Source organism: Monodelphis domestica, chromosome 3, assembly GCF_027887165.1.
Source record: "Monodelphis domestica isolate mMonDom1 chromosome 3, mMonDom1.pri, whole genome shotgun sequence".
In the NCBI taxonomy this organism is placed as follows: Eukaryota; Metazoa; Chordata; class Mammalia; order Didelphimorphia; family Didelphidae; genus Monodelphis; species Monodelphis domestica.
This window is the reverse complement of record NC_077229.1, coordinates 112,257,178-112,277,887: the sequence shown is the minus strand read 5'-3', so window position 1 is coordinate 112,277,887 and position 20,710 is coordinate 112,257,178. Positions and strand designations below refer to the sequence as shown.

General features: G+C 35.5%; 1 protein-coding gene across 13 annotated transcripts in view; it reads right to left on the bottom strand.

The window, feature by feature from the left end:
• Nucleotides 1–20,710, bottom strand: part of PTK2 (protein tyrosine kinase 2) — a 426,082-nt gene that overhangs the window by 92,240 nt on the left and 313,132 nt on the right. For all 13 annotated transcript variants that reach the window (XM_056823019.1, XM_056823011.1, XM_056823017.1 and 10 more), the window contains 4 exons: nt 17,405–17,489; nt 9,933–10,033; nt 7,371–7,486; nt 5,794–5,894 (listed from right to left, as the gene is read on the bottom strand). In XM_056823019.1, the coding sequence (XP_056678997.1) occupies nt 5,794–5,894; nt 7,371–7,486; nt 9,933–10,033; nt 17,405–17,489 (403 nt within the window). The remainder of the gene's footprint in view (nt 1–5,793; nt 5,895–7,370; nt 7,487–9,932; nt 10,034–17,404; nt 17,490–20,710) is intronic.

Sequence of the window (20,710 nt, the reverse complement as noted above, 5' to 3'; positions counted from 1 at the left end):
ATCTCTAGATGTACTGTGAATAAAATTTTTAAAAACTCATTATATCATTTGGTCTTTGGTGTCTCTTAAGAGATGGAACCACTTATTTAATTGTCTTGAGACAATTTACCTAGAGAGGTCTATCAATCTCTTGTCTATGAAGTGGAATCTGAAAGAAAAGTCTAAGCAGAGTAATGATAACATATGCTTCCTTGTGGGAAAAATAGGCAAAATATAGAGATGGAGGCCATGGTGGCAACAACTGACTAGGCGATTTAACACATAAAATTTCAACACTAATTAGTATATCCTGAATTATTGGCTGGACTGGAATTGAGTCACCTTTGTTGATTATATACTTTTACCTTTGTGTGAATAAGAGAAAAGGGAAAGGGCAGTAGTGATATGGAAGGAATTATAATCTTTATTCTCACCAACTAATCAAGGAATCAATAAACATTTATCAAATGCTTAGTATGCCCCAGAGATTATACTAAACTCCTAAGAGTAGAAAGAAATAGCTCCAGCCCTAAAGGCATTTACCTTTTAAAGGGGGAGATAACATGGATGTAAAAAGTTATATATGAAGTATTATAGTAGATGGGACCAAAAAAGGTCTCCTGAAGAAGGTAGTATTTGAACTTAGAGGAAGCTAGGAATGTTAAGATATTTGGAAATTAGGAGGAAGAACATACCAGGTAAGAAGAGTCAGTACAATGGTACTGAGATGAAAGTGGTATGCCATTTATGAGAAACAAAAAGTAGCTACTATACTACAAAGAGGAAAAGTAATTTGTAAGAAGTTTGGGCAAGGAGAAAGGGTCTATATTATAAAGAGTTTTAAGAGACACACAGAGAAGTTTCTCTATGATTCCAGAAGTAACAAAAAAGAGAGACAATGGATTTTATTTTGCAGAGGTTGATAGAGTCAGATGTACACTTTAGGAAAACCTCTTAGAAAGCTGTGTAGAGGAAGACTAAATAGAGCAGGAAAAACATGAAGCAGAGAGATCAATGAAAAGGTTACTGCAACAAGCCAGGTATAAGGTGATGGATCTGCCAGGGTGGGGTCAAAGTGATTTAAAAGAGATATATATGAGATCTGAAGGCAAGACTTGGCACCAGGTTGGAAGTGTTAGGTGTGTGAGTAAGGTGTTAAGGATGACACTATATGTACACAGCAGTATGCACATCTTCTCCCTTACTAGACTATGAACTCCCTGAGGGCCAGGATTGTTTTTGCCTTCTTTGTATCAAGAGCTTTATACAATGCCTAGGCTGTGTTATCTGATTGTATTTTTTAGAATCTCTCATATTTCATGGACTGACTTTGGTAGACTCTTAGGCCAAAGAATTCTAGTTATATTTTCAAGGAATGCTTCAAAATCTCTCCTCTCAAAATGTTAATGTTTTAGGATGTTTATCTTCCCCATGATAATTTTCACATCATTATCACAATCTCTTAGAAAATTCTGACCACTTCTCTTTTTCCTTGATATTCTTTTCTATACATTTATGGGCCTCTCTACTTTATTTTCAAGGCACACTTGCTACCTACCACAAACCTGTGGTAGATGGTTTGCTGGATATTTCCTCCCAGAACCTCAATTTTATTTTTAAAAATTCAAAAAATTAATTAATTAAGAATATTTTCCCATGGTTACATGATTCATATTCTTTCTCTCCCCTCCTCCCACCATCCCTTTTGTAGCTAACAAGCAATTCCACTGGGTTTTACAAGTATCATTGATCAAGACCTATTTCCATATTAATAACATTTGCACTAGGGTGATCATTTAGAGTCTACGTCCCCAATCATATCCCCATTGAACCATGTAATCAAGCAGTTGTTTTTCTTCTGTGTTTCTACTCCCACAATTCTTTCTCTGGATGTGGATAACATTCTTTCTCATAAATCCCTCAGAATTGTCCTGGATCATTGCATTGCTACTGGTAGAAGTCTATTACATTTGATTATGCCATAATGTATCAATCTCTGTGTACAATGTTCTCCTGCCAGAACCTCAATTTTAAAGAAGAGCCCAGACCAGTCACAATTCATTCTCAGGACTTCATCACTATGCCAGTGAGCAGGTTACCCCACATATTCCTCCCTGCTTTTCAGCATCCAAATATATATGGCCTCACATTTGAACATAATCTCCTTGAGGGCAGAGACTTTTTGTTTGTATTTTTATCTTCAGCACTTAGTACAGCACCTGACAAAGTAAGGGCTTAATAAACACTTGCTGTCTTGACATTTGTGAGCAATTTTCTTATATCTTTAATTTTACTTTAAGCCTTCTTAATCAGATCAGTTTCCAGGCAAAATAATTCTTCCTAGGTTTTGTTAGAGTATATATTTCCCCATCTGCTTACTTCTCTATGGGTCCTAAAGGTAAACATCTCCAAAGTATTAGCACCAGTTCCACAATGGTTCTCTTAATTTACCATGTCACATTTTCTACTCTCCAATCTACTTATATAAATTTAGATTCTCTGTGTTTTGGTACAGTAGGTTTTTTTAAAATTTTAATTTTTTTAAACAAATTATTTAATTGATTGATTAACAGTCTAGTTTTTGATGCACTTTCTGCTTTAAAATAATACTTTATTGTCTCTGTTAAGTCAGAAAGTAGAGAAGCATTTCTCTAGTAGGAAAACTAACCTTCACTTTGTACATGTATAAATGATTTGAAATAGCAAAAAGCACACTTTATGTTACTGACATTCTTAAATTCTTTCTATTTTTGATTGCTAACATTTTGGCACAAAGTTATTCTCACTTGATCTGACCATTCTTGTTGGCTCTCATTCTATCTCTCCCCATTTTCTCTATTAAGCACCTTGAGAAGGCTGTTTACACTAGGTGCCTCTACTGCTTTTTCTGTCAAACTCTTTTAATCTCGTTCCTGATCCCACCATTCAACCAAAATGCCTCTGCATTTAGGTTTTAAATCTCATTCATTCTCTTTGACTCCTTTCTTATACTTAAACCAGATAGCTACTCTATGGCCAGACTTTGTTTCTGTCTTCACAGGCACTACTAGACATTGCCTTCTCACTACTCCTACTCGGGTACTGTTCCTCATCATCTAACACATGGACTACAGTGACGGACTTCCCATTGCTTTTCCTGTTTCAAGACTGTACTCCAGCCTAATCTTTACTTTGCCATGATCCCAACCTGGTAAACTTCAATGACTCTCTATTACTTCGATAATCAAATACAAATTGCTCAGTTTGGAATTAAAACTTCTTTATAATCCATTAGTCTTAAGTCTGCGACTCCTACAAAGAGTCTGTCACGCAGCTACTGGCCTACCTGCTACTCCAAGCATGCCCTTAATGGTCTTTTTGCTGGCTGACCCTCATACCTGGAATGCTCTCCTTTCTTACCTCCTAGGAGAAGAGAGTTCCTGGTTCCCTTCAAGATTTAGCTAAAATGTTGTATTACAAAAAAGGCTTTACCCAGCTCCATCTATAGATTGTGTCTTCTTTCTGACATAAGTTTTCTACAGATGTAATAGTTTCTAGGTTGTCTGACTGATTGGATTTTCTAAGGTCCTTGATAGTAGGGACCATGGCTTTGCCTTTCTTTTTCTCTCCAGTGCCTAGTATGTGCTTGATGTTAAGTGCTTGGGGATAATGGTACCTCCCTCCCAGGCTTGTTGTGAGGATCAAATGAGATCATATTTGTAAAGCACTTGGAATAGTTACTGGCACACAGTAGCATAAATTCAGTGGTGATGATGTCTTTAAGGTTTGCATTTTACATAGGATAGGAAGTTTGTGTGTAGATGTGTGTGTATATGTATGTATGTATGTATGTATGTATGTATGTATATATAAATTATAGATATTTTCATTGTTAAGTAGGATATGAGAAAGAATAATTATAAAGTAGGTAAAATAATGCCATGAGCCAAATCAAGAAATGAAGGTCACTACTTAGTGTTACTCTGATAACAATAATAAAAACACTATCTAACATTTATGTAGCACTTATTGTGTGCCAAGTACTCTACAAAGCACTTTATAATTATTATATCAATTGTCATTGTCATCACCTACCTCAAAATAACCCTGGGAGGTAGGTGCAGACATCATTCCTACATCAGATTGAATGTAAATCACACTGATTTAATGAAACTTTACTAATGGAAAAATTACCAATAATTATATAAAATTATCATATTTGAAACACTAATTTAGTTGGGAGAAACATTTTTTTCCTGATTTATCTTTATTTCATGTTTCTTATTAGTAATTACTCTGAAACTTATCTTTTCTGGTCATATCTACCACATCCTCTCATTTCTCCATCCTAGGAACATTTTATCCCAAATTAAACATAAAATTGCTTTAAATGGGCCAGGTTAATATATGCTTTGAGAAAAAATTTATTTTACCAACACTTCCCTATTTTCCTATGTATAAAAGAGTGGTGATATCTTCCTTCTCTCTCTTATTTCAGATATGATTTTTTAGTTTCAACTGCATCTTCCTACCCAACTTTGCCATTTTTTTTTTAAACTTGGTCTGTGATTTCACTGATACTGGGAACTCTTGATAAGCAGAAAACTCTGTCATCTCTATTTCAGGGTTGGCAGCCACCTCAGTCTGTGTGAGAAATAAATATAAAGTTTTCCATTCTTCCCTCCTCCTTAGGCTATTTCTAACTCATGCCACCCAAAATTCTGAAATTCATTACCTGTCTTCCCCTCCCTGGCCTTTCTTTGTGCTCTGGAGATTCCATGGCACCCTCTCTGGAACTGGGAATAGCATCATTAAGAATGATCTATTTGTCCAAATGGCAAGTGGAGCCCATGGGAAAAAGTGCCAACTTTGTATGATGAGATAGATATTGAATGGGAGTTGAGTGAGTGCTCTAAGGCCATTAGCTGAACAATGCATTTGTATAAGGCAGATTTGGGAACTTCGTTTTGTTCAGACCAAGTCATTATTAGTGCACAATGAGCACTAGCATTACCACTATTGGACAAATTTCTAGACATGAAGGGATACTATTTGTCGTACAGTTTAACTAGACATATGGTGAAATGTACAAGGAGAAAAATTTTGGCTTAATATTAGCAATGACTTCCTAACAATTAAACTGGATGCAAAATGGAGCTGCCACTGATATGGTGGACAGTTCTCTGGCACTGGAAGTGTAGAAGTAGAAACTGGGTAATGATCTCTTGTCAGCTGGGACGTTGTAAATAAGATGCATATTTTAGGGAAAGAACAAACTCAGTGACCTCTGAGTTCAATTCCAAGATCCCAAGTGAATTCAGCTGGCCTTTATACAAAACTGAGAATTATGGAAATTTTTCTCATGTACAGATGGGAAATTTTAAATACATCAATTCAAAGTTCAAATAATATTTTAAGATAACTTGAAAATATAAAGCATTCAATAATGAGGAAAATTTATGTGCCAATACTTAAAAAATTGCAAGTGGGCCAAGTTTGGTGTAAGAAAGGATTAATCAAAAGCTTTAATGTATTTCATCTCTAATTCACAAATTTAATTCTACTGGTAATTATAGTGGTTGTGAAAATGACTTGGGAAAAGGCTCAGAACAGAATTTTAATTCTTCTGGCCTTAAATTTTCTATGGTGATTTTAAGGCTTTTATTAATTTAAGAGAATTTTTAAAGCTGTTTTTAAACTTGTCAAAACATTTAGGTGTGTCAAAATATGTATTTTTTAAAGATACAGATATTTTTTGTTTGCTAGTAGTTCAAATCAATTATGCAAAATTATAAAAAGTTCTAGAGTTCCTATATGCTCAATCTCATTTCTTACCTTTGTAGTAAGTACTATCTTCCATATATCGAGACAAACCAAAATCTCCTAATTTTACACAGTCAGCTGATGATACCAGCACATTTCTAGCAGCAATATCCCTGAGAAAGAAAGATTGAAATGAGAAGTTATGCTATAAGAAAAATCGAGATTCAGTCTATAATTATACATAAATACAAGAAAGAATCATGGATTATTAGAGTTGGTGGTAATGGTGACAAATCTTATAGGTAATTTAATTCAAAACTTTCTGTTTACAGATGAGGAAACTGAGGCCCAGAGAGATTTAGGTGACTTGACCAGTGACACAAAGGTAGTAAATAGCAATACTAAGGTTTGAAGTCAGGCCACCTGACTTCAAGACTTAAAACTTTTTCTATTTTGTCCCTTTTTATATATATATGATATTTATACCTCATTACATATATATTTGTGTATATATGTGTATATATGTGTGTGTGTATATATATATGTATATATATATATGGTAAGATAGGTTTGACAGCGTAGGTATTGTTAAAAAAGGACGTATGTAACATAGCATATAACCTTTTAGCAACTTTTATACAAACTAGCTTCTAAAATTCCCCTTTAAAAATGAAAAAAAATCTCTTCATATAGTCAACATATATTAGGAACATGTTTCTCCTTTCTCAAAAGCAGGATGCCTGGTATAGTGGGAAAAACATCATTAAAGTTAGGACTACATTCTGTATCTGCCAATCATTAGTTATATATAAGGCTTGGTAAGTCACTTACTTTCCCTTTATCTAAACTAGTTTCTTCATCTGTAAAATGGGAACAAGAATCCTTTTATTAACTGTCATAGGGTTCTTATGAAGATAAAATGAGATATTAAAACATAATATAAATCTGAGTTAAGATCACATTCTCCACAATACTGATGACAGTAGTTGTTGGAAAAGAATATATAATTAGTAGCTGATTAAAAAAAAACAACTAAACATTTTTCCTTTAAATTAAGAGGCTCTTTCACTAGTTAGTTTCTGAATAGACTGCTGAACTGCTAGTGTTTGAGGCTTAGACCCAATTTCTCCCTCCTCTTTACATTCCTCATTCTTAGCAAATCCTTAACACTGCAAAGAAATGAACAGCTATAACTTTGTTACTAAACACTAAAAGAATTAACTTCAACCTATATAATAAAGAGGTCCAGAATATAAATTCAGCATGATCCCAGCAGATGTCACCCTTAACACAGTGGATTTAATTTTACACTCTTTTACACTTAGTATACACTTAACTCTCTACTCTGTTTACCTTTTTATAGAAAGAAAATTTGCATAGGATTCTTTTTTAAATTTATTTGAAAAAATAAGCTCTAAATAAATGAATATCTAATTCAGTATAGTTCTATTTCACAGCCACAAGAAACATATTAAAATGGAATGCAAGTCTTGAGGAAAAAAGTGAACCTCATTTCCAGTACTTCTTTTTTTTTCCTGTAATACCCATAAGATTTAAAGTGAATATGTCATTCAGCATTACTTAAAAGTGGGAAACAAGCATTAAAAGTTGTACAAATTTAAGAGTTTTTTTTTGTTTGTTTCTCTTACCTATGCACAAATCTTTTACTTTCTAGGTAGGCAAGGGCTGTACTAAGCTGGTAAGCATATAGAATCAAAGATGCCAGATCCAAACTGTATTTTCTCACTTGTAGAAATGACCTCAGCTTTCAGAGCAATGATTAAAAAAAAACACACACACACACATAAGACAAAATTATCAGAAACAATCAAGAGAAGACTCTAATAAATGGCTATATTCATCAGTGTACTGCACATTTCAATGGCATTTTGTACAATTTCAGAATGTGATTTTTTTAAATAAAGGTACTACTACTACTATATTCAAGTGAAATTATATTGATTTACTAAAAATACAGAAACAACAAATGGAAGAATATATTTGAGTAAAGCAATAAAGTTCAAGATATATATAAGCAATATCAGACTAAAAGAGGTAGAGCAAAATGAGAACATACAGTTCATACAAATTTGACATCTCAACTAAGACATTTGGGTATAGAAATTAAAATTTGGCATTTTCTTGTCTCCCTCGAGTCATTATTGTAACTTTAAAATGCAAAGAATTCATGCTTTCATTGGTAGGGTCTTCTCTTTCCTAACACATAGAAATGTCATTTATAATTCTGTAGGCTATCTAAATGAATTGATATGGCTGAAAAACATTCATTCTCCAGTGACCAAGTTTCTGGTGATGAACCTCTCTGAGCTGAGCAAGGGTGGTCTTTGCACTAAAGACATATGCCAGCAGGTCCTGAGTATATATCTTTAAAGTCCTTTCAAGTTGGCAGAATCTGCCAGAACTGATACTCAGGGAACAAAAATCCATGGTCGATTCTACATCATAATGATATATTATAGTAAGACAGGTGGAAGAGATTGTTGAATTTATGTTTTCCTATCATATATAATGTGAATTAAACCCACAATATAATTCTATAGAATTCTATGCAAACTAACACCAGATGGCTTGTGTTTAAAAGTCAAAAAAATTATTTCTTTGCAAAACAATGAAGCACAAATTAAACATTTTCTTTCCTACTATGTACTAGGAACCCATTTATGAGGAAATATGACTTCTAATTAAGTTGTATCCAAGTACAACTTTAGGGAAAAGATAATGATGGAAAAATAGCTGTCAGGGAAGCCAAATTAATCTCACTATCCCTTGGCTCATAATTTGGAGTTTACTGAATCTTAATTTAAACAAAATTCCAATGATATATATTATTGTCTCAGAGGATACAATATTAAGAACAAATTAGAATGACAAAAGAGCTTCAATGGCCAGGTACTCTGACAACAGCAATGCCAACTGATGGTCAGAGAGCAAAAGGCGAAAAACTCAACATTATGGCAAGTGCTGGCCATAATGGTGATTTTGTTATTAAACATTCTTTCTTAGCATCTTGTTTATACAAAAGGTAATATAATATTTTAAAAAGATTTCCATCAAAAATGGATAAAATTACAGAAATGCTGATATTTCAATAGAAAGGTTGGTTAGCTGGAAATTATCATGAAAAATAGAATCTTATTATCAAAGATACAGGATAAAATATTTTACTCTATTAAAATGTTAATAAAATAAGTGGCATTCATGTAGACTTTAATTAAAAAACTTTTTTTTTTTAAACCCTTACCTTCCTTGGGGGCAGCTGGGTAGCTCAGTGGATTGAGAGCCAGGTCTAGAGATGGGAGGTCCTAGGTTCAAATGTTGCCTCAGACACTTCCCAGCTGTGTGACCCTGGGCAAGTCATTTGACCCCCATTGCCTAGCCTTTATCACTCTTCTGCCTTGGAGCCAATACACACTACTGACTCCAAGACGGAAGGTAAGGGTTTAAAAAAACAAACAAAAAACCCCTTACCTTCCATTTCAGAATCAATACTGTATATTGGTTCCAAGGCAGAAGAGTGGTAAGGGCTAGGCAATGGGGGTCAAGTGACTTGCCCAGGGTCACACAGCTAGGAAATGTCTGAGGCCATATTTGAAACTAGGACCTCTGGTATCTAGGCCTGGTTCTCAATCCACTCAGCCACCCAGCTGTCCCCTACATAAGACTTTAAGATGTTTTCAAAATACTTTAATTCTATTTGTTTAGAAAATTTGTCAAATGGAAGAATAGTCTAACAAGGACATCTTGTCCTTATTCAGTGAAAGGCTGCCACAAAGTGATGAGAATCTATTTGATTCACACATAAATTTATCCCACTTTCCCATTCCAATTATGTTAATTTAATTTAATTTAATTTAATTAATTCTCCCTGCAGACTCATCAAAGTCATGACCTATTCAGCATCAATATAGTGGGTCAGTAGGTAAAATGGTATCTAAATCTCAAATTTTCTATTTAGTTTTATGCAAATAAAAATTATGAGGGAAGACTTAACTGTTAACTAAAGAGAATTTTATTTATTATTTCTCATTACAATAAACTACAGAAGACAGGCTAAGTATCCAGTGAGAGTAATAACATCATTATGGACTGTTTCATTCAAATAAAGTTCATTTACTGAAATAAGTTACTACTGAGATTGTTTATGAAATACTAGAAAGAAATGAAAGGTAACATTAGAAAATTTATAGTACCTCCCCTAGTGTGCAGAGCTCCATGATTATCCAGACAGGATTTTCTGTTATAACTCCAATCAACTTCACAATATGTGGATGGTCAAACTGACGCATTGTTACTAGGGAAAAAAAATCCAACAATGCAGTTTTTCATAATCGCTCCTTTAAAAACCAAACATCATTTGCAAAATAGTACTTTTATGTACTACATGTAGTATAGTTATGAATCCAACTCCATGGGCTTTCTTTGCCCCATGATATGGCGATAGCTATTTCACAAATGCATACATACAGCTCACATATAGTGCTTATTAGTAGTAGTAAAATGTCAAGTAATAACTCACTTGGCCTTGACTTCAGTAAGGGAATCATTCTACTCCTATTTAATCTTTTTTTTTTTTTAAACCCTTACCTTCTGTCTTGGAGTCAATACTGTGTATTGGCTCCAAGGCAGAAGAGTGGTAAGGGCTAGGCAACGGGGGCCAAGTGACTTGCCCCGGGTCACAGAGCTGGGAAGTGTCTGAGGCCAGATTTGAACCTAGGACCTCCCATCTCTAGGCCCGGCTCTTAATCCACTGAGCTACCCAGCTGCCCCCTACTCCTATTTAATCTTGACTTGCCCATTTTGAAATCTTCCTGCCTTTCCTTAAGCCTCTCCTGGCACCTAGTTCCCTTGCACTTTCAGCTGAATATTGAAGACCCTTACTTCCTTAGAGGAAATGAAGGCCTTTGCAGACCTTCTCAAATCACTAATCTGTCCCTTTCCTCTACTATCAGGAGATTCTAGTTTCTGATGAAGAAGTGATTCTTCTCCTTTCTAAAGCCAGACCTCTATATGTAACCTTGATCCCATCATCTTGCTCAGCAGATTTCCCCCATGCAATACTCCTATTAGCTTCTTTCCCTTTTGCTTAAAAGCATCTCAGATCTTCCCAATCATTAAAAAACCTTCACTATATCCAATCTTGGTCACCAGAAAATGTCCTATATTTCTCTCCATTCACCTGAAATTGCTATCGGTAAGGTTGCAGTCCTCTTAAATTGTTAAATCTCATGGCTCTTTCTCAATCTTCATCCTTTCTGACCTCTCCATAGGACAATGTTGATCTCCTCCTTTGGATAGTTTCCTCTCTGGATTTTTGTGACACTGCTCTCCCTTGAATCTTTTGTTCCCCTGTATGTCTTCTCCCTCACTGGATCGTTATCCATGCCACCCATGCAAAACTGCAAGTACCCCCTGAAGGTTCTATCCTGGGCCTACTTCTCTTTTCTCTCTTAACTGTCTCATCTGGTGATCTCCTCAGCTCCCATGGGTTAAATTATTATCTCAGGCAGATCTGTATGCCTAGCCTTAGTGGACTCTGGCACTTCAGTAACTCATCACATCTGACTAATGCATGCTGCCAACTACGTCAAACTCAACATTTTGAGAAGAGATTTTACCATTTTCTAATCTGTTCCCTGTTCTTAATTTCCTCCTTCTTGTTGAAAGCATAGCCATGCTCACGCTTTACCACTTTGGTGTCATCTTTAACTCGTCCCTCTCAACTACACAACACACGGAAGTCCATTGCCAAATCTGGATGTTTCTACTGTTACATCTCTAATATAGGGCCCCTTTTCTTAACACATTATCACCACCTTCATTCAAGCACTTAAAATCTCTTGCCTGAACTATTTATTGCAAGAACACTGTAATTGCTCTCTCCACCTCAAGACTATCCCCACCACAATCTAGGGGTGCTCTGTTACCTCCAGGAACAAATATAAATTCCTCACTTTTGCCATTTAAAGCAATTTTTCATCTAAAGCCAAGTTGCTTCAGGTTTTAAAGGTTGAAAATAATATTTTATATTTGATATTGACAGTAACCGACTAACTATAGTTTACTGAGTCAGGGAGGTGAGCAGTGAGGCTTGTGCTATGGATCAGTTTGACAGCTTACTAGTGTGGGAGAGCCCAGAGGCCTAGACCAACCAAAAGGCTTTTGCAGGCCAGCTGTGAGATGAGAGATGGTGCTGTGGATCAGAGGAGAGAAGAGGGTGTCTAAGAAGAATATTATAAAGTAAGGATTGACAGTATTTGGCAGTTCATTGGATGTGGAAAGCGAGAATGAAATTCCTATCAATTATAGTTATCCAAAGATGGAATGGACAGCTTTGTAAGTCTGTGAGTTGTCCTTCCCTGGAGGTCTTCAGGCAAAGCTTATTATTATAGATATTGTAGAGAAGGCTATTCAGAAATGAATTATGATTAGATTATATAGAAAATCCCTTCTAAAGCTGAAATTCAGTTTGTATTTTAAGGCATATAGATATAATAATTCATGTCAATATATTCTCTTTGAAAAATAACTATATTGATTAAATAGCTAGCATTTATATGGCGCATACTATGTGCCAGGCACTGTGATAAGTGCTTTAAAAAAATAGTATCTCATTTGATCTTCACAAAAATTCTGGGAGGTAGATGCTGTTATTGTTTCATTTTACATTTATGGAGACTATGGCAAATAGAGATTAAGTGACTTGACCAAGGTCATACAACTGGTGTCTGAAGTAGGCCTTAAACTCAGTTCTTTCTGACTTAAGGACCAGTGCTCTATTCAGTGTGCCTACTATATTCCAGACAAATAAGTTTTTAAAAAATTGTTATTAGAATAAAGAGTAGGTAGGATTTAAAGTGAGGAAAACTAATAAAGCTATAGTAAAGCAGACATAGTAACTAAAAAGGAATCAGAAGACCTGGGTTCTTAATCTTAGCTGGACTAACATATGGCACAACTGTAATCATTATTTCAGCTTTCTGTGTTTCAGTTTTCTCCTCCTATCTGACCTCCTTCAGGTCAGATAAGACAATCAAAAACTCTGACCTCTGTATTTTTTTTTTAAATTTTAAACATTATTTTATTTGGTCATTTACAAACATTATTCACTGGAAACAAAGATAATTTTCTTTTCCTCCCCGACCCCCCTCCCACCACCTTTCCCTCTCCCATAGCCGACACACGATTCCACTGGTTATCACATGTATTCTTGACTTGAACCCATTTCCCTGTTGTTGGTATTTGCATTAGAGTGTTCATTTAGTCTCTCCTCAGTCATATCCCCTCAACCCCTGTAGTCCAGCAGTTGCTTTTCATGGGTGTTTTTACTCCCAGTTTATCCTCTGCTTGTGGATAGTGTTTTTTAGATCCCTGCAGATTGTTCAGGGACATTGCATTGATACTAATGGAGAAGTCCACTACCTTCGATTGTACCGCAGTGTATCAGTCTCTGTGTACAATGTTTTCCTGGTTCTGCTCCTTTCGCTCTGCATCACTTCTGGAGGTTGTTCCAGTCTCCATGGAATTCCTCCACTTTATTATTCCTTTTAGCACAATAGTATTCCATCACCAACAGATACCACAATTTGTTCCGCCATTCCCCAATTGATGGGCATCCCCTCGTTTTCCAATTTTTGGCCACCACAAAAAGTGCAGCTATGAATATTCTTGTACAAGTCTTTTTCCTTATTATCTCTTTGGGGTACAGACCCAGTAGTGCTATGGCTGGGTCAAAGGGCAGACAGTCTTTTATCGCCCTTTGGGCATAGTTCCAAATTGCCCTCCAGAATGGCTGGATCAATTCAAACTCCACCAGCAATGAATTAATGTCCCCACTTTGCCACATCCCCTCCAGCATTCATTACTTTCCATAGCTGTCATGTTAGCCAATCTGCTAGGTGTGAGGTGATACCTCAGAGTTGTTTTGATTTGCATCTCTCTGATTATAAGAGATGTAGAGCATTTTTTCATGTGCGTATTAATAGTTTTGATTTCTTTGGCTGAAAACTGCCTGTTCATGTCCCTTGCCCATTTATCAATTGGAGAATGGCTTGATTTTTTGTACAATTGATTTAGTTCTTTGTAAATTTGAGTAATTAAACCTTTGTCAGAGGTTTTTATGAAGATTGTTTCCCAATCTGTTGCTACCCTTCTGATTTTGGTCACATTGGTTTTGTTTGTACAAAAACTTTTTAATTTGATGTATTCCAGATTATTTATTTTGCATTTTGTAACTCTTTCTAATTCTTGCTTGGTTTTGAAGTCTTTCCCTTCCCACAGATCTGACATGTATGCTATTCTGTGTTCGCCTAATTTTCTTATAGTTTCCTTCTTTATGTTCAAGTCATTCACTCATTTTGAATTTATCTTGGTGTAGGGTGTGAGGTGTTGATCTGACCTCTGTATTTTAAAGAAACAGAACACCCAGATTATAGAAATTTTTTTTTAGTGCAGAGGCTTGGGACCAGACTCTAGTTCTTAAGTGATGGATTTGTGAATATTCACAGAATTTATAGTTAGAAGATGCTACTTATTTCTCAGAGTTTTCAGCATGCTGGATTCCTAAACTATCTGAGCGAAGTGGCAGTTTGTGTGCAGAACAACTGATATGTTGAATAAACAATAGTCTTATTCAACAACTATTTGCCGAGTGCCTACTTTGTGACAGACCATGCTAGAGGAGGTGAAGGATATAAAGATAGATAAGTCTAATTTCTTGCCCAGAAAAACCCAAATTGATTACAGAGATAACTCTAAGGGGGAAAACTGTAACACTGAAGTACCACATAAAGGACACTGAATGTCATTTAAGTGTGATATGAGTTTGGAGGGAGGCGACTGTTCATTTTTATGGCAAGAAGTAATGGATGATCTGAGGTAGGACTTGCTATCTACTAGTGCTAATTCCCCTGGTAGTTAATATATTTGCTATCCCCATATTTCTCACTGCCTATGCACCAACATTATCTTTCTGAAACTGTTGTTTCACTTGAAGTTGTGTTTTTTACAGAATCAATTTAAAAATAGGAAAAGTATACCCACTAATGATTTTCATGTGTTCTGAAAACCATGTTAAAATAGTGTTTCCAAAAAAAAAATCACTGCTGCAAAATATCATCTTGTTTTTGTTTCCTTTGTTTTGTTTTGTTTTTCAATCTCAGGATAGGACAAAACTTTCAAATTATATGACTTTATAATTTTGGAATTACAGTATGCGATAAATTTGGACTTAATTTAGTGGTCACTTATCAGTTCTGATTAGGATGATAGGATTTTGACTATATATCACCTAATTCACATCACTGTTACTTAACTAAAGAAGAAGAATGAGGTCTAGATGTGAAACAACATGTTCATGATAATATAGGTAATATAGGTAGTAGGGAAGCTGGGATTTGACCCAAAAGCACTGACTCCAAAATCCATTACTCTTCCTACTACAACACATCTACATTTCTGCATTCAACCTTCTAGTGTCTCTACCAGTGTCTCCCAGTGTCTTCTAGTTTCTCTAACATTAGCTAATAAAACAAAGCACTAAAACTGGTGTGCATTCAATACCATTAATGACCCAAATACAAAAGATGGCAAGAAAAAGCAATAATTTAAGAAGGCTAATACAGTAGAAGGAACTTGGAATAAAAGAAAACATAGGCCAAGGTCCCTAAAAGTTAGGACTAATATCACAACCTCTCCTGCTTTCTTTTTTTCAGTCAATTAGGCATGTGACAAATGTTATAAAATTAAGAAACATTCCTTAGTTGACATTCAAGGTCTTCTAAAAACTGGCTTTAAATCATCTCTGCAGCCACATGGCACAGTAGATAGAGGTGGATCTGGAGGCAAGAAAGCTTGAGTTCAAATCTTACCTCAGTCACTGAGAAGCTGTGAAACCCCAGGCAAGTCATTTATCTTGCCTGTCTCAGTTAATGGTTAACTCAGTTAACAACATTAACTTGTCTGCCTCAGTTTCCTTACTTATTAAAGGAGGAATAATAATGGCATCTACTTTTGAGAGTCTCTATGAAGATCAAATGAGAAAATATTTGTAAAACACTTAGCAAACTTTAAAGTGCTACATAAATGTTGATGATGATAATGGTGGTGGTTTCCATCTTGTTATCTATGCTTTAGCTAAACAGCATTTTAAATGGTCCTGAACATGTTATATAATTTCCTTCTTCCAGAAATTTCTCTCACTATACCATATTCTTGGCATACTTCCTGTTTGCCACAGGGATCAGGGAGCATGGGGTAATTAGAAGAGTAATGGATTTAGATTCAGAAAACCTGGGTTTCACTTCTTGTGTGTCTTGCTCTTTTTACCTCTTTGGACCTCGTTTTCCTCACTTTTAACATAAGGAACATGGAATAGAAGAGTCAAGTCTCTTACAGCTCCAAATCGTACAACTTGTACTGTGGAGATGCTTTATATTTTGTACAAGCTCAAATATACTCCCCAGCTCAAGAATCACCTCTCTGAGAATTTCCATTATCTTCCAGTGAGAAATGACTGGTCACTAACTTAAACAAGACTAAAATTCAAAGGGCACTTTTTAGCTTAATCATTTTTTTAAAAAACCCATATCTTCTGTTTTAGAATCAATACTATATATTGGTTCCAAGGCAGAAGAGTGGTAAGGGCTAGGCAATGGGGGTCAAGTGACTTGCCCAGGGTCACACAGCTGGGAAGTGTCTGAGGCCAGATTTGAACCTAGGAACTCCCATCTCTAGACCTGGCTCTCAATCCACTGAGCCACCCAGCTATCCCCAACATAAACCCTTCTTGACTCTATCACCACCACTTACTCATTGCTCCTTAAACTTCTATTTTTTGCCCTGTCTCGGGCACCCAGCTGCTCCCTAGCCTAATTGTTTTCAATGTCCTAGACATGTATCAGGGCAGACAATGTTGGGGCATTTTGAAAGTTACCTTTTTTTATGAACAAACAAGCAAATACCTATCCTACAGAGTTTGAGTATATTCCTAATGAAAGGGATTATTTAAATGTAAAACAAGTTCTCCATTATTACTTTTTATTTCACTGTTCTGAAGTATTAGTCTATTTTGGATTTTTAAATTTGTCTATTTTGGATATTCCCGAGTTTGGCATTCAAAATTTTCTAAAATTTGGCTCTATATCATCTTTGTAGCTGGAGAGTACAGTTGATGAGGGCTGGATCTGCAGTCAGGAAGGCCCGAGTTTAAAACTTGCCTCAAGAAATTAATAGCTATGAGATTCTAGGCAAATTTAAATGAAATATGGAAATGGCCATCAAAGGAAAAAAGCAAACATAGCCATCCCCCAACACATTATGACAAGTATCTTAGTAAAAGTTGTACAATTTTCCAATAAAATATTTTAATTAAAAGGACTACAAATTCGTATATATATCTTATGATTGTATACTCTGCCAACAAAAAGCATCATATAAAATAATTAAGATTAGGTACTTGGACTCTCTGAAGGAGAAATTCTATTTACTTTAAATATCACATGTATCTTAATTAACTGAAAAAAAAATCAACAATTCTATGCTTGTACCAGCATAGCAAGATAATAAACAATAATGTCTTATCCAAGAGAAGTAAAAATATGCTCTTTAATCAATAAAAAGACCACTTTAATTTTATAAAAATCAAAAAGAAATTAAAACTACTTACAGGCTTCTTGAAGAAATTTTTCTCTCACACTGTCTGAGGTACAGTTTTTACATGTTTTAATTGCAACTGCCATTGCTGGATTCTCCTGTGGAATTTACATAAAAACACAGAAGTTTTCTATATTACTTATGTGTATATTTATAAACATTATATATTGCTTTGCTATGAGAAAATTAGCAAGTTAGAATCACAATTGTATTTTATTTTGTTGATTGATCAAAGAGTGGAAATGTACTTTTGTAGGTCATCTAGTACAATTTTCCACCTAATGCACGTAAACCTTAAAATTGCTTAGACTTATGAATGTTGGAAATTTCACCATTGGGAAATTTCATACTTGGAAAAATTTCCTACTGATAGTAAGAACTCTATTGGAATGTGAAACCCCTTGGCATGGGAGGATCCTTCTCTTCCCTACTTAAGACTACTTTAGGACAGAAACTTTTTGCTAAACAATGGAAAGGGCTTTGACCTATGCTTAAGCATAGAACAGGAAGTTCTTTGAGTCATGATTGATTTTAGAATTGATACAATAGAGATACTTGGAATGACAGAACCAGGTCTTGGAAACTACAATCTCTACCCTACTCAGAGTAACAGGATTTAGGAAGGACTGCAACAAAGATCAAGATTTAATTATTTGAGAATATGACCTTCAACAGACATGTGCAAAGGGTAGAGACCTCTGGGCAGTCCTGGTTTAAGTTAGAGCCACCATTGGCACAGGGGAGACACATCGACAGGGATTGGTAGATGTGAGAACTGAGGGGAGGGGACTTAGATGGTGTCCTTAAAGATAGCAGGCTCTGAAAGAGGAGGGGAAGAGGTTGCTCTGAAGGAGAACTCAGGAGGTTGCTCTGAAGGAGCACTGAGGAGGTTTTTTGCTCTGAAGGAGGTCTGAGAGGAGAGAGGTCCTGGAGGGAGAGCTCCTGGAGAGGTCTTGAAGGAGGCTGTGGAAGGAGAACTCAGGAGGAGTCAGGAGGAGAATTCTCTGGAAACATTTCTTGAAAGGAGGCTCTCTTGAAGGTGGAGCCTGAGGTTGGCATGAGAAGCCTTACCTAGAGAGATCTTGGGTGAGTGATAAAAACAACTGACTGATTTATCTCTTAGGACTGAGGTCTAGGCCTTATTGGCTTGAGGCCCTTCATTCTTATTCTTTTCTTACTTTCTCTCTTTTTCTATTGATTGATCAGTGTATTATAAATTAAATTTCTCTATAAAACCCAGTTGGCTTAGGCATATTCATAAATTGGGAATATATTCCCTGGCGACCATCTTATATTTATATAAAACCAAGACACAGTAGAAAACATTTCAGCGGTCATAATTGATATATATATTTCCCTTGCTCCTAAACATTTTAATTATCACAGTTTATGGCTGACCACAAATTTGGTGAGAAAACCCTCAAAATATTTCTGTGAAATCTCTTTCCTTTATTTTTTTTGCTTTATTACTTGCATATCAGTCAGTTTTGTTTTCTTTTTTTTTTTAACTTGACTTCAAATTTACAGCTGCAAGAACGGGTGAGTAAAAAACCTTTTTTCTCCTTCAATTAAGCTGTTTTAAATCTCAGCAACAGGACCCTAAAGTCCTGGCTGGAAGAGCTGTTTCTAAATATCCTTTCCCTTAAGGAACAACTTCCTAAAATAGAAAAAAAAACAAAAAAGCAAAAAAAAAACCCTGTGGAAAGTTTGTTGCTTTGCCCTGCTCCCCACGTGTTTTGTGAAGACTGTTAGAGAAATAATTACAAAATATATATATAAAAATGAGTACTACATTCTTTGACATTTATATGGCAGCTGAAGAATTAGGGGCATTGAGGAATGCAGGATACCTCCAAATTTTTATATTAATAGGTACTGTCATTTTTGTACTCCTCAATACTATATTTAGAGATGCTAAAATAAAAAATATTGAGGATAAAATAGAAAATATTGAGGATAAAAGAGAAAAAATTGAGGATAAAATGCAAGCCCAATTAGAAGGTCTAAAATGTTTCTTACAGGATCAATTGGCAAACACCCACTCTACCAGAAACAGACCTGTTTCTGAACCTTTGAATGAGGAAATTTCCTTCCTTGAAATAGAGATGGAAAACACCTTCCTTATAGCCCAGTTAACAGACTGCTTCTCTCATGTAGTGCAAATCTTGACTGAATTTAATCCCCAAAACCCTTCCCCTGCAATCCCAGTTTCTCATGTTCCCTCTCCTACAGAAAACCAAATTCCAACACAAAGGAGATCTTGTCCTCCTAGAGAAACCTGTCCTTGTCAAACTCACCCACAGGTACAAAATTCAACTAGAGACCTGTTTCCTCTAAGAGAAGTACCTGAAATAGGACGGAATGGGGATGTGGTGACTTTAAGACATAGGATACCGTTTACACCCCAAGAAATAAATGAATTTACACGAAATATCCCCACATATGAACAAGATCCTTTTCTAGTAGCAAAAAAGATGGGAGACATATTTTTTCAGTATAATCCGTCTTACAAGGACGTTGAGAACTTGCTACAGGCTTTTTTAACTGAACGTGAAAAAAATAAAATAATTGCTCATGTCAACAAAACCCGGGGGCGTAATGCAGCACATTGCCCATCTCAGGATCCCGAATGGGACTATAACAATCCTGAGGATTATCTACAACTATACCATTGTAGAGAGGCCATCCTCACAGCAATGAAGGAATGTGCAGACAGTACAGATAAGTGGATGGAACTGGAAAAAATTAAGCAAAAGGAGGAAGAAACACCCTCCAGATTCATGGATAGAATAATCGAGTTTGGGGACAGATACTTAGATTGGGACCTAACTAAAGAGAGTAGCTTAAGACAAGTTAGAAGGATCTTTGTAAATAACTCTTGCAAAGCAATTAAGAATTATTTTAGAACACAATGCCCAAGATGGTCAGATATGGACCTTGAAGAATTGCGAAAAACAGCTATATATGTTTTAAAGGTAAACAAAGAAAAGGAGGAAGAAAATAATGATGACATGGAGGAAATGAAGAAAAAAATGAGATATTTAATAGATAGGATAACTAAATTAGAAAGTGGGCATGATAATGAACCAACGACAACTGCCCCTCTCCAGAAATCTAATTATCAATCCATTACTTGCCACTTCTGTGAGAAGAAGGTCCACAAAATGATGGAATGTAGAACCTTTCTTAAGATGATTGGAAGGAATACACAATTTAATAATAGCTTTAGAAATAATAACTATAGAAATGATGATAATGATCATAGAAACCAGAATTCTAGAAATTATAATAATAATGACTATGGAAATAACTATAATGA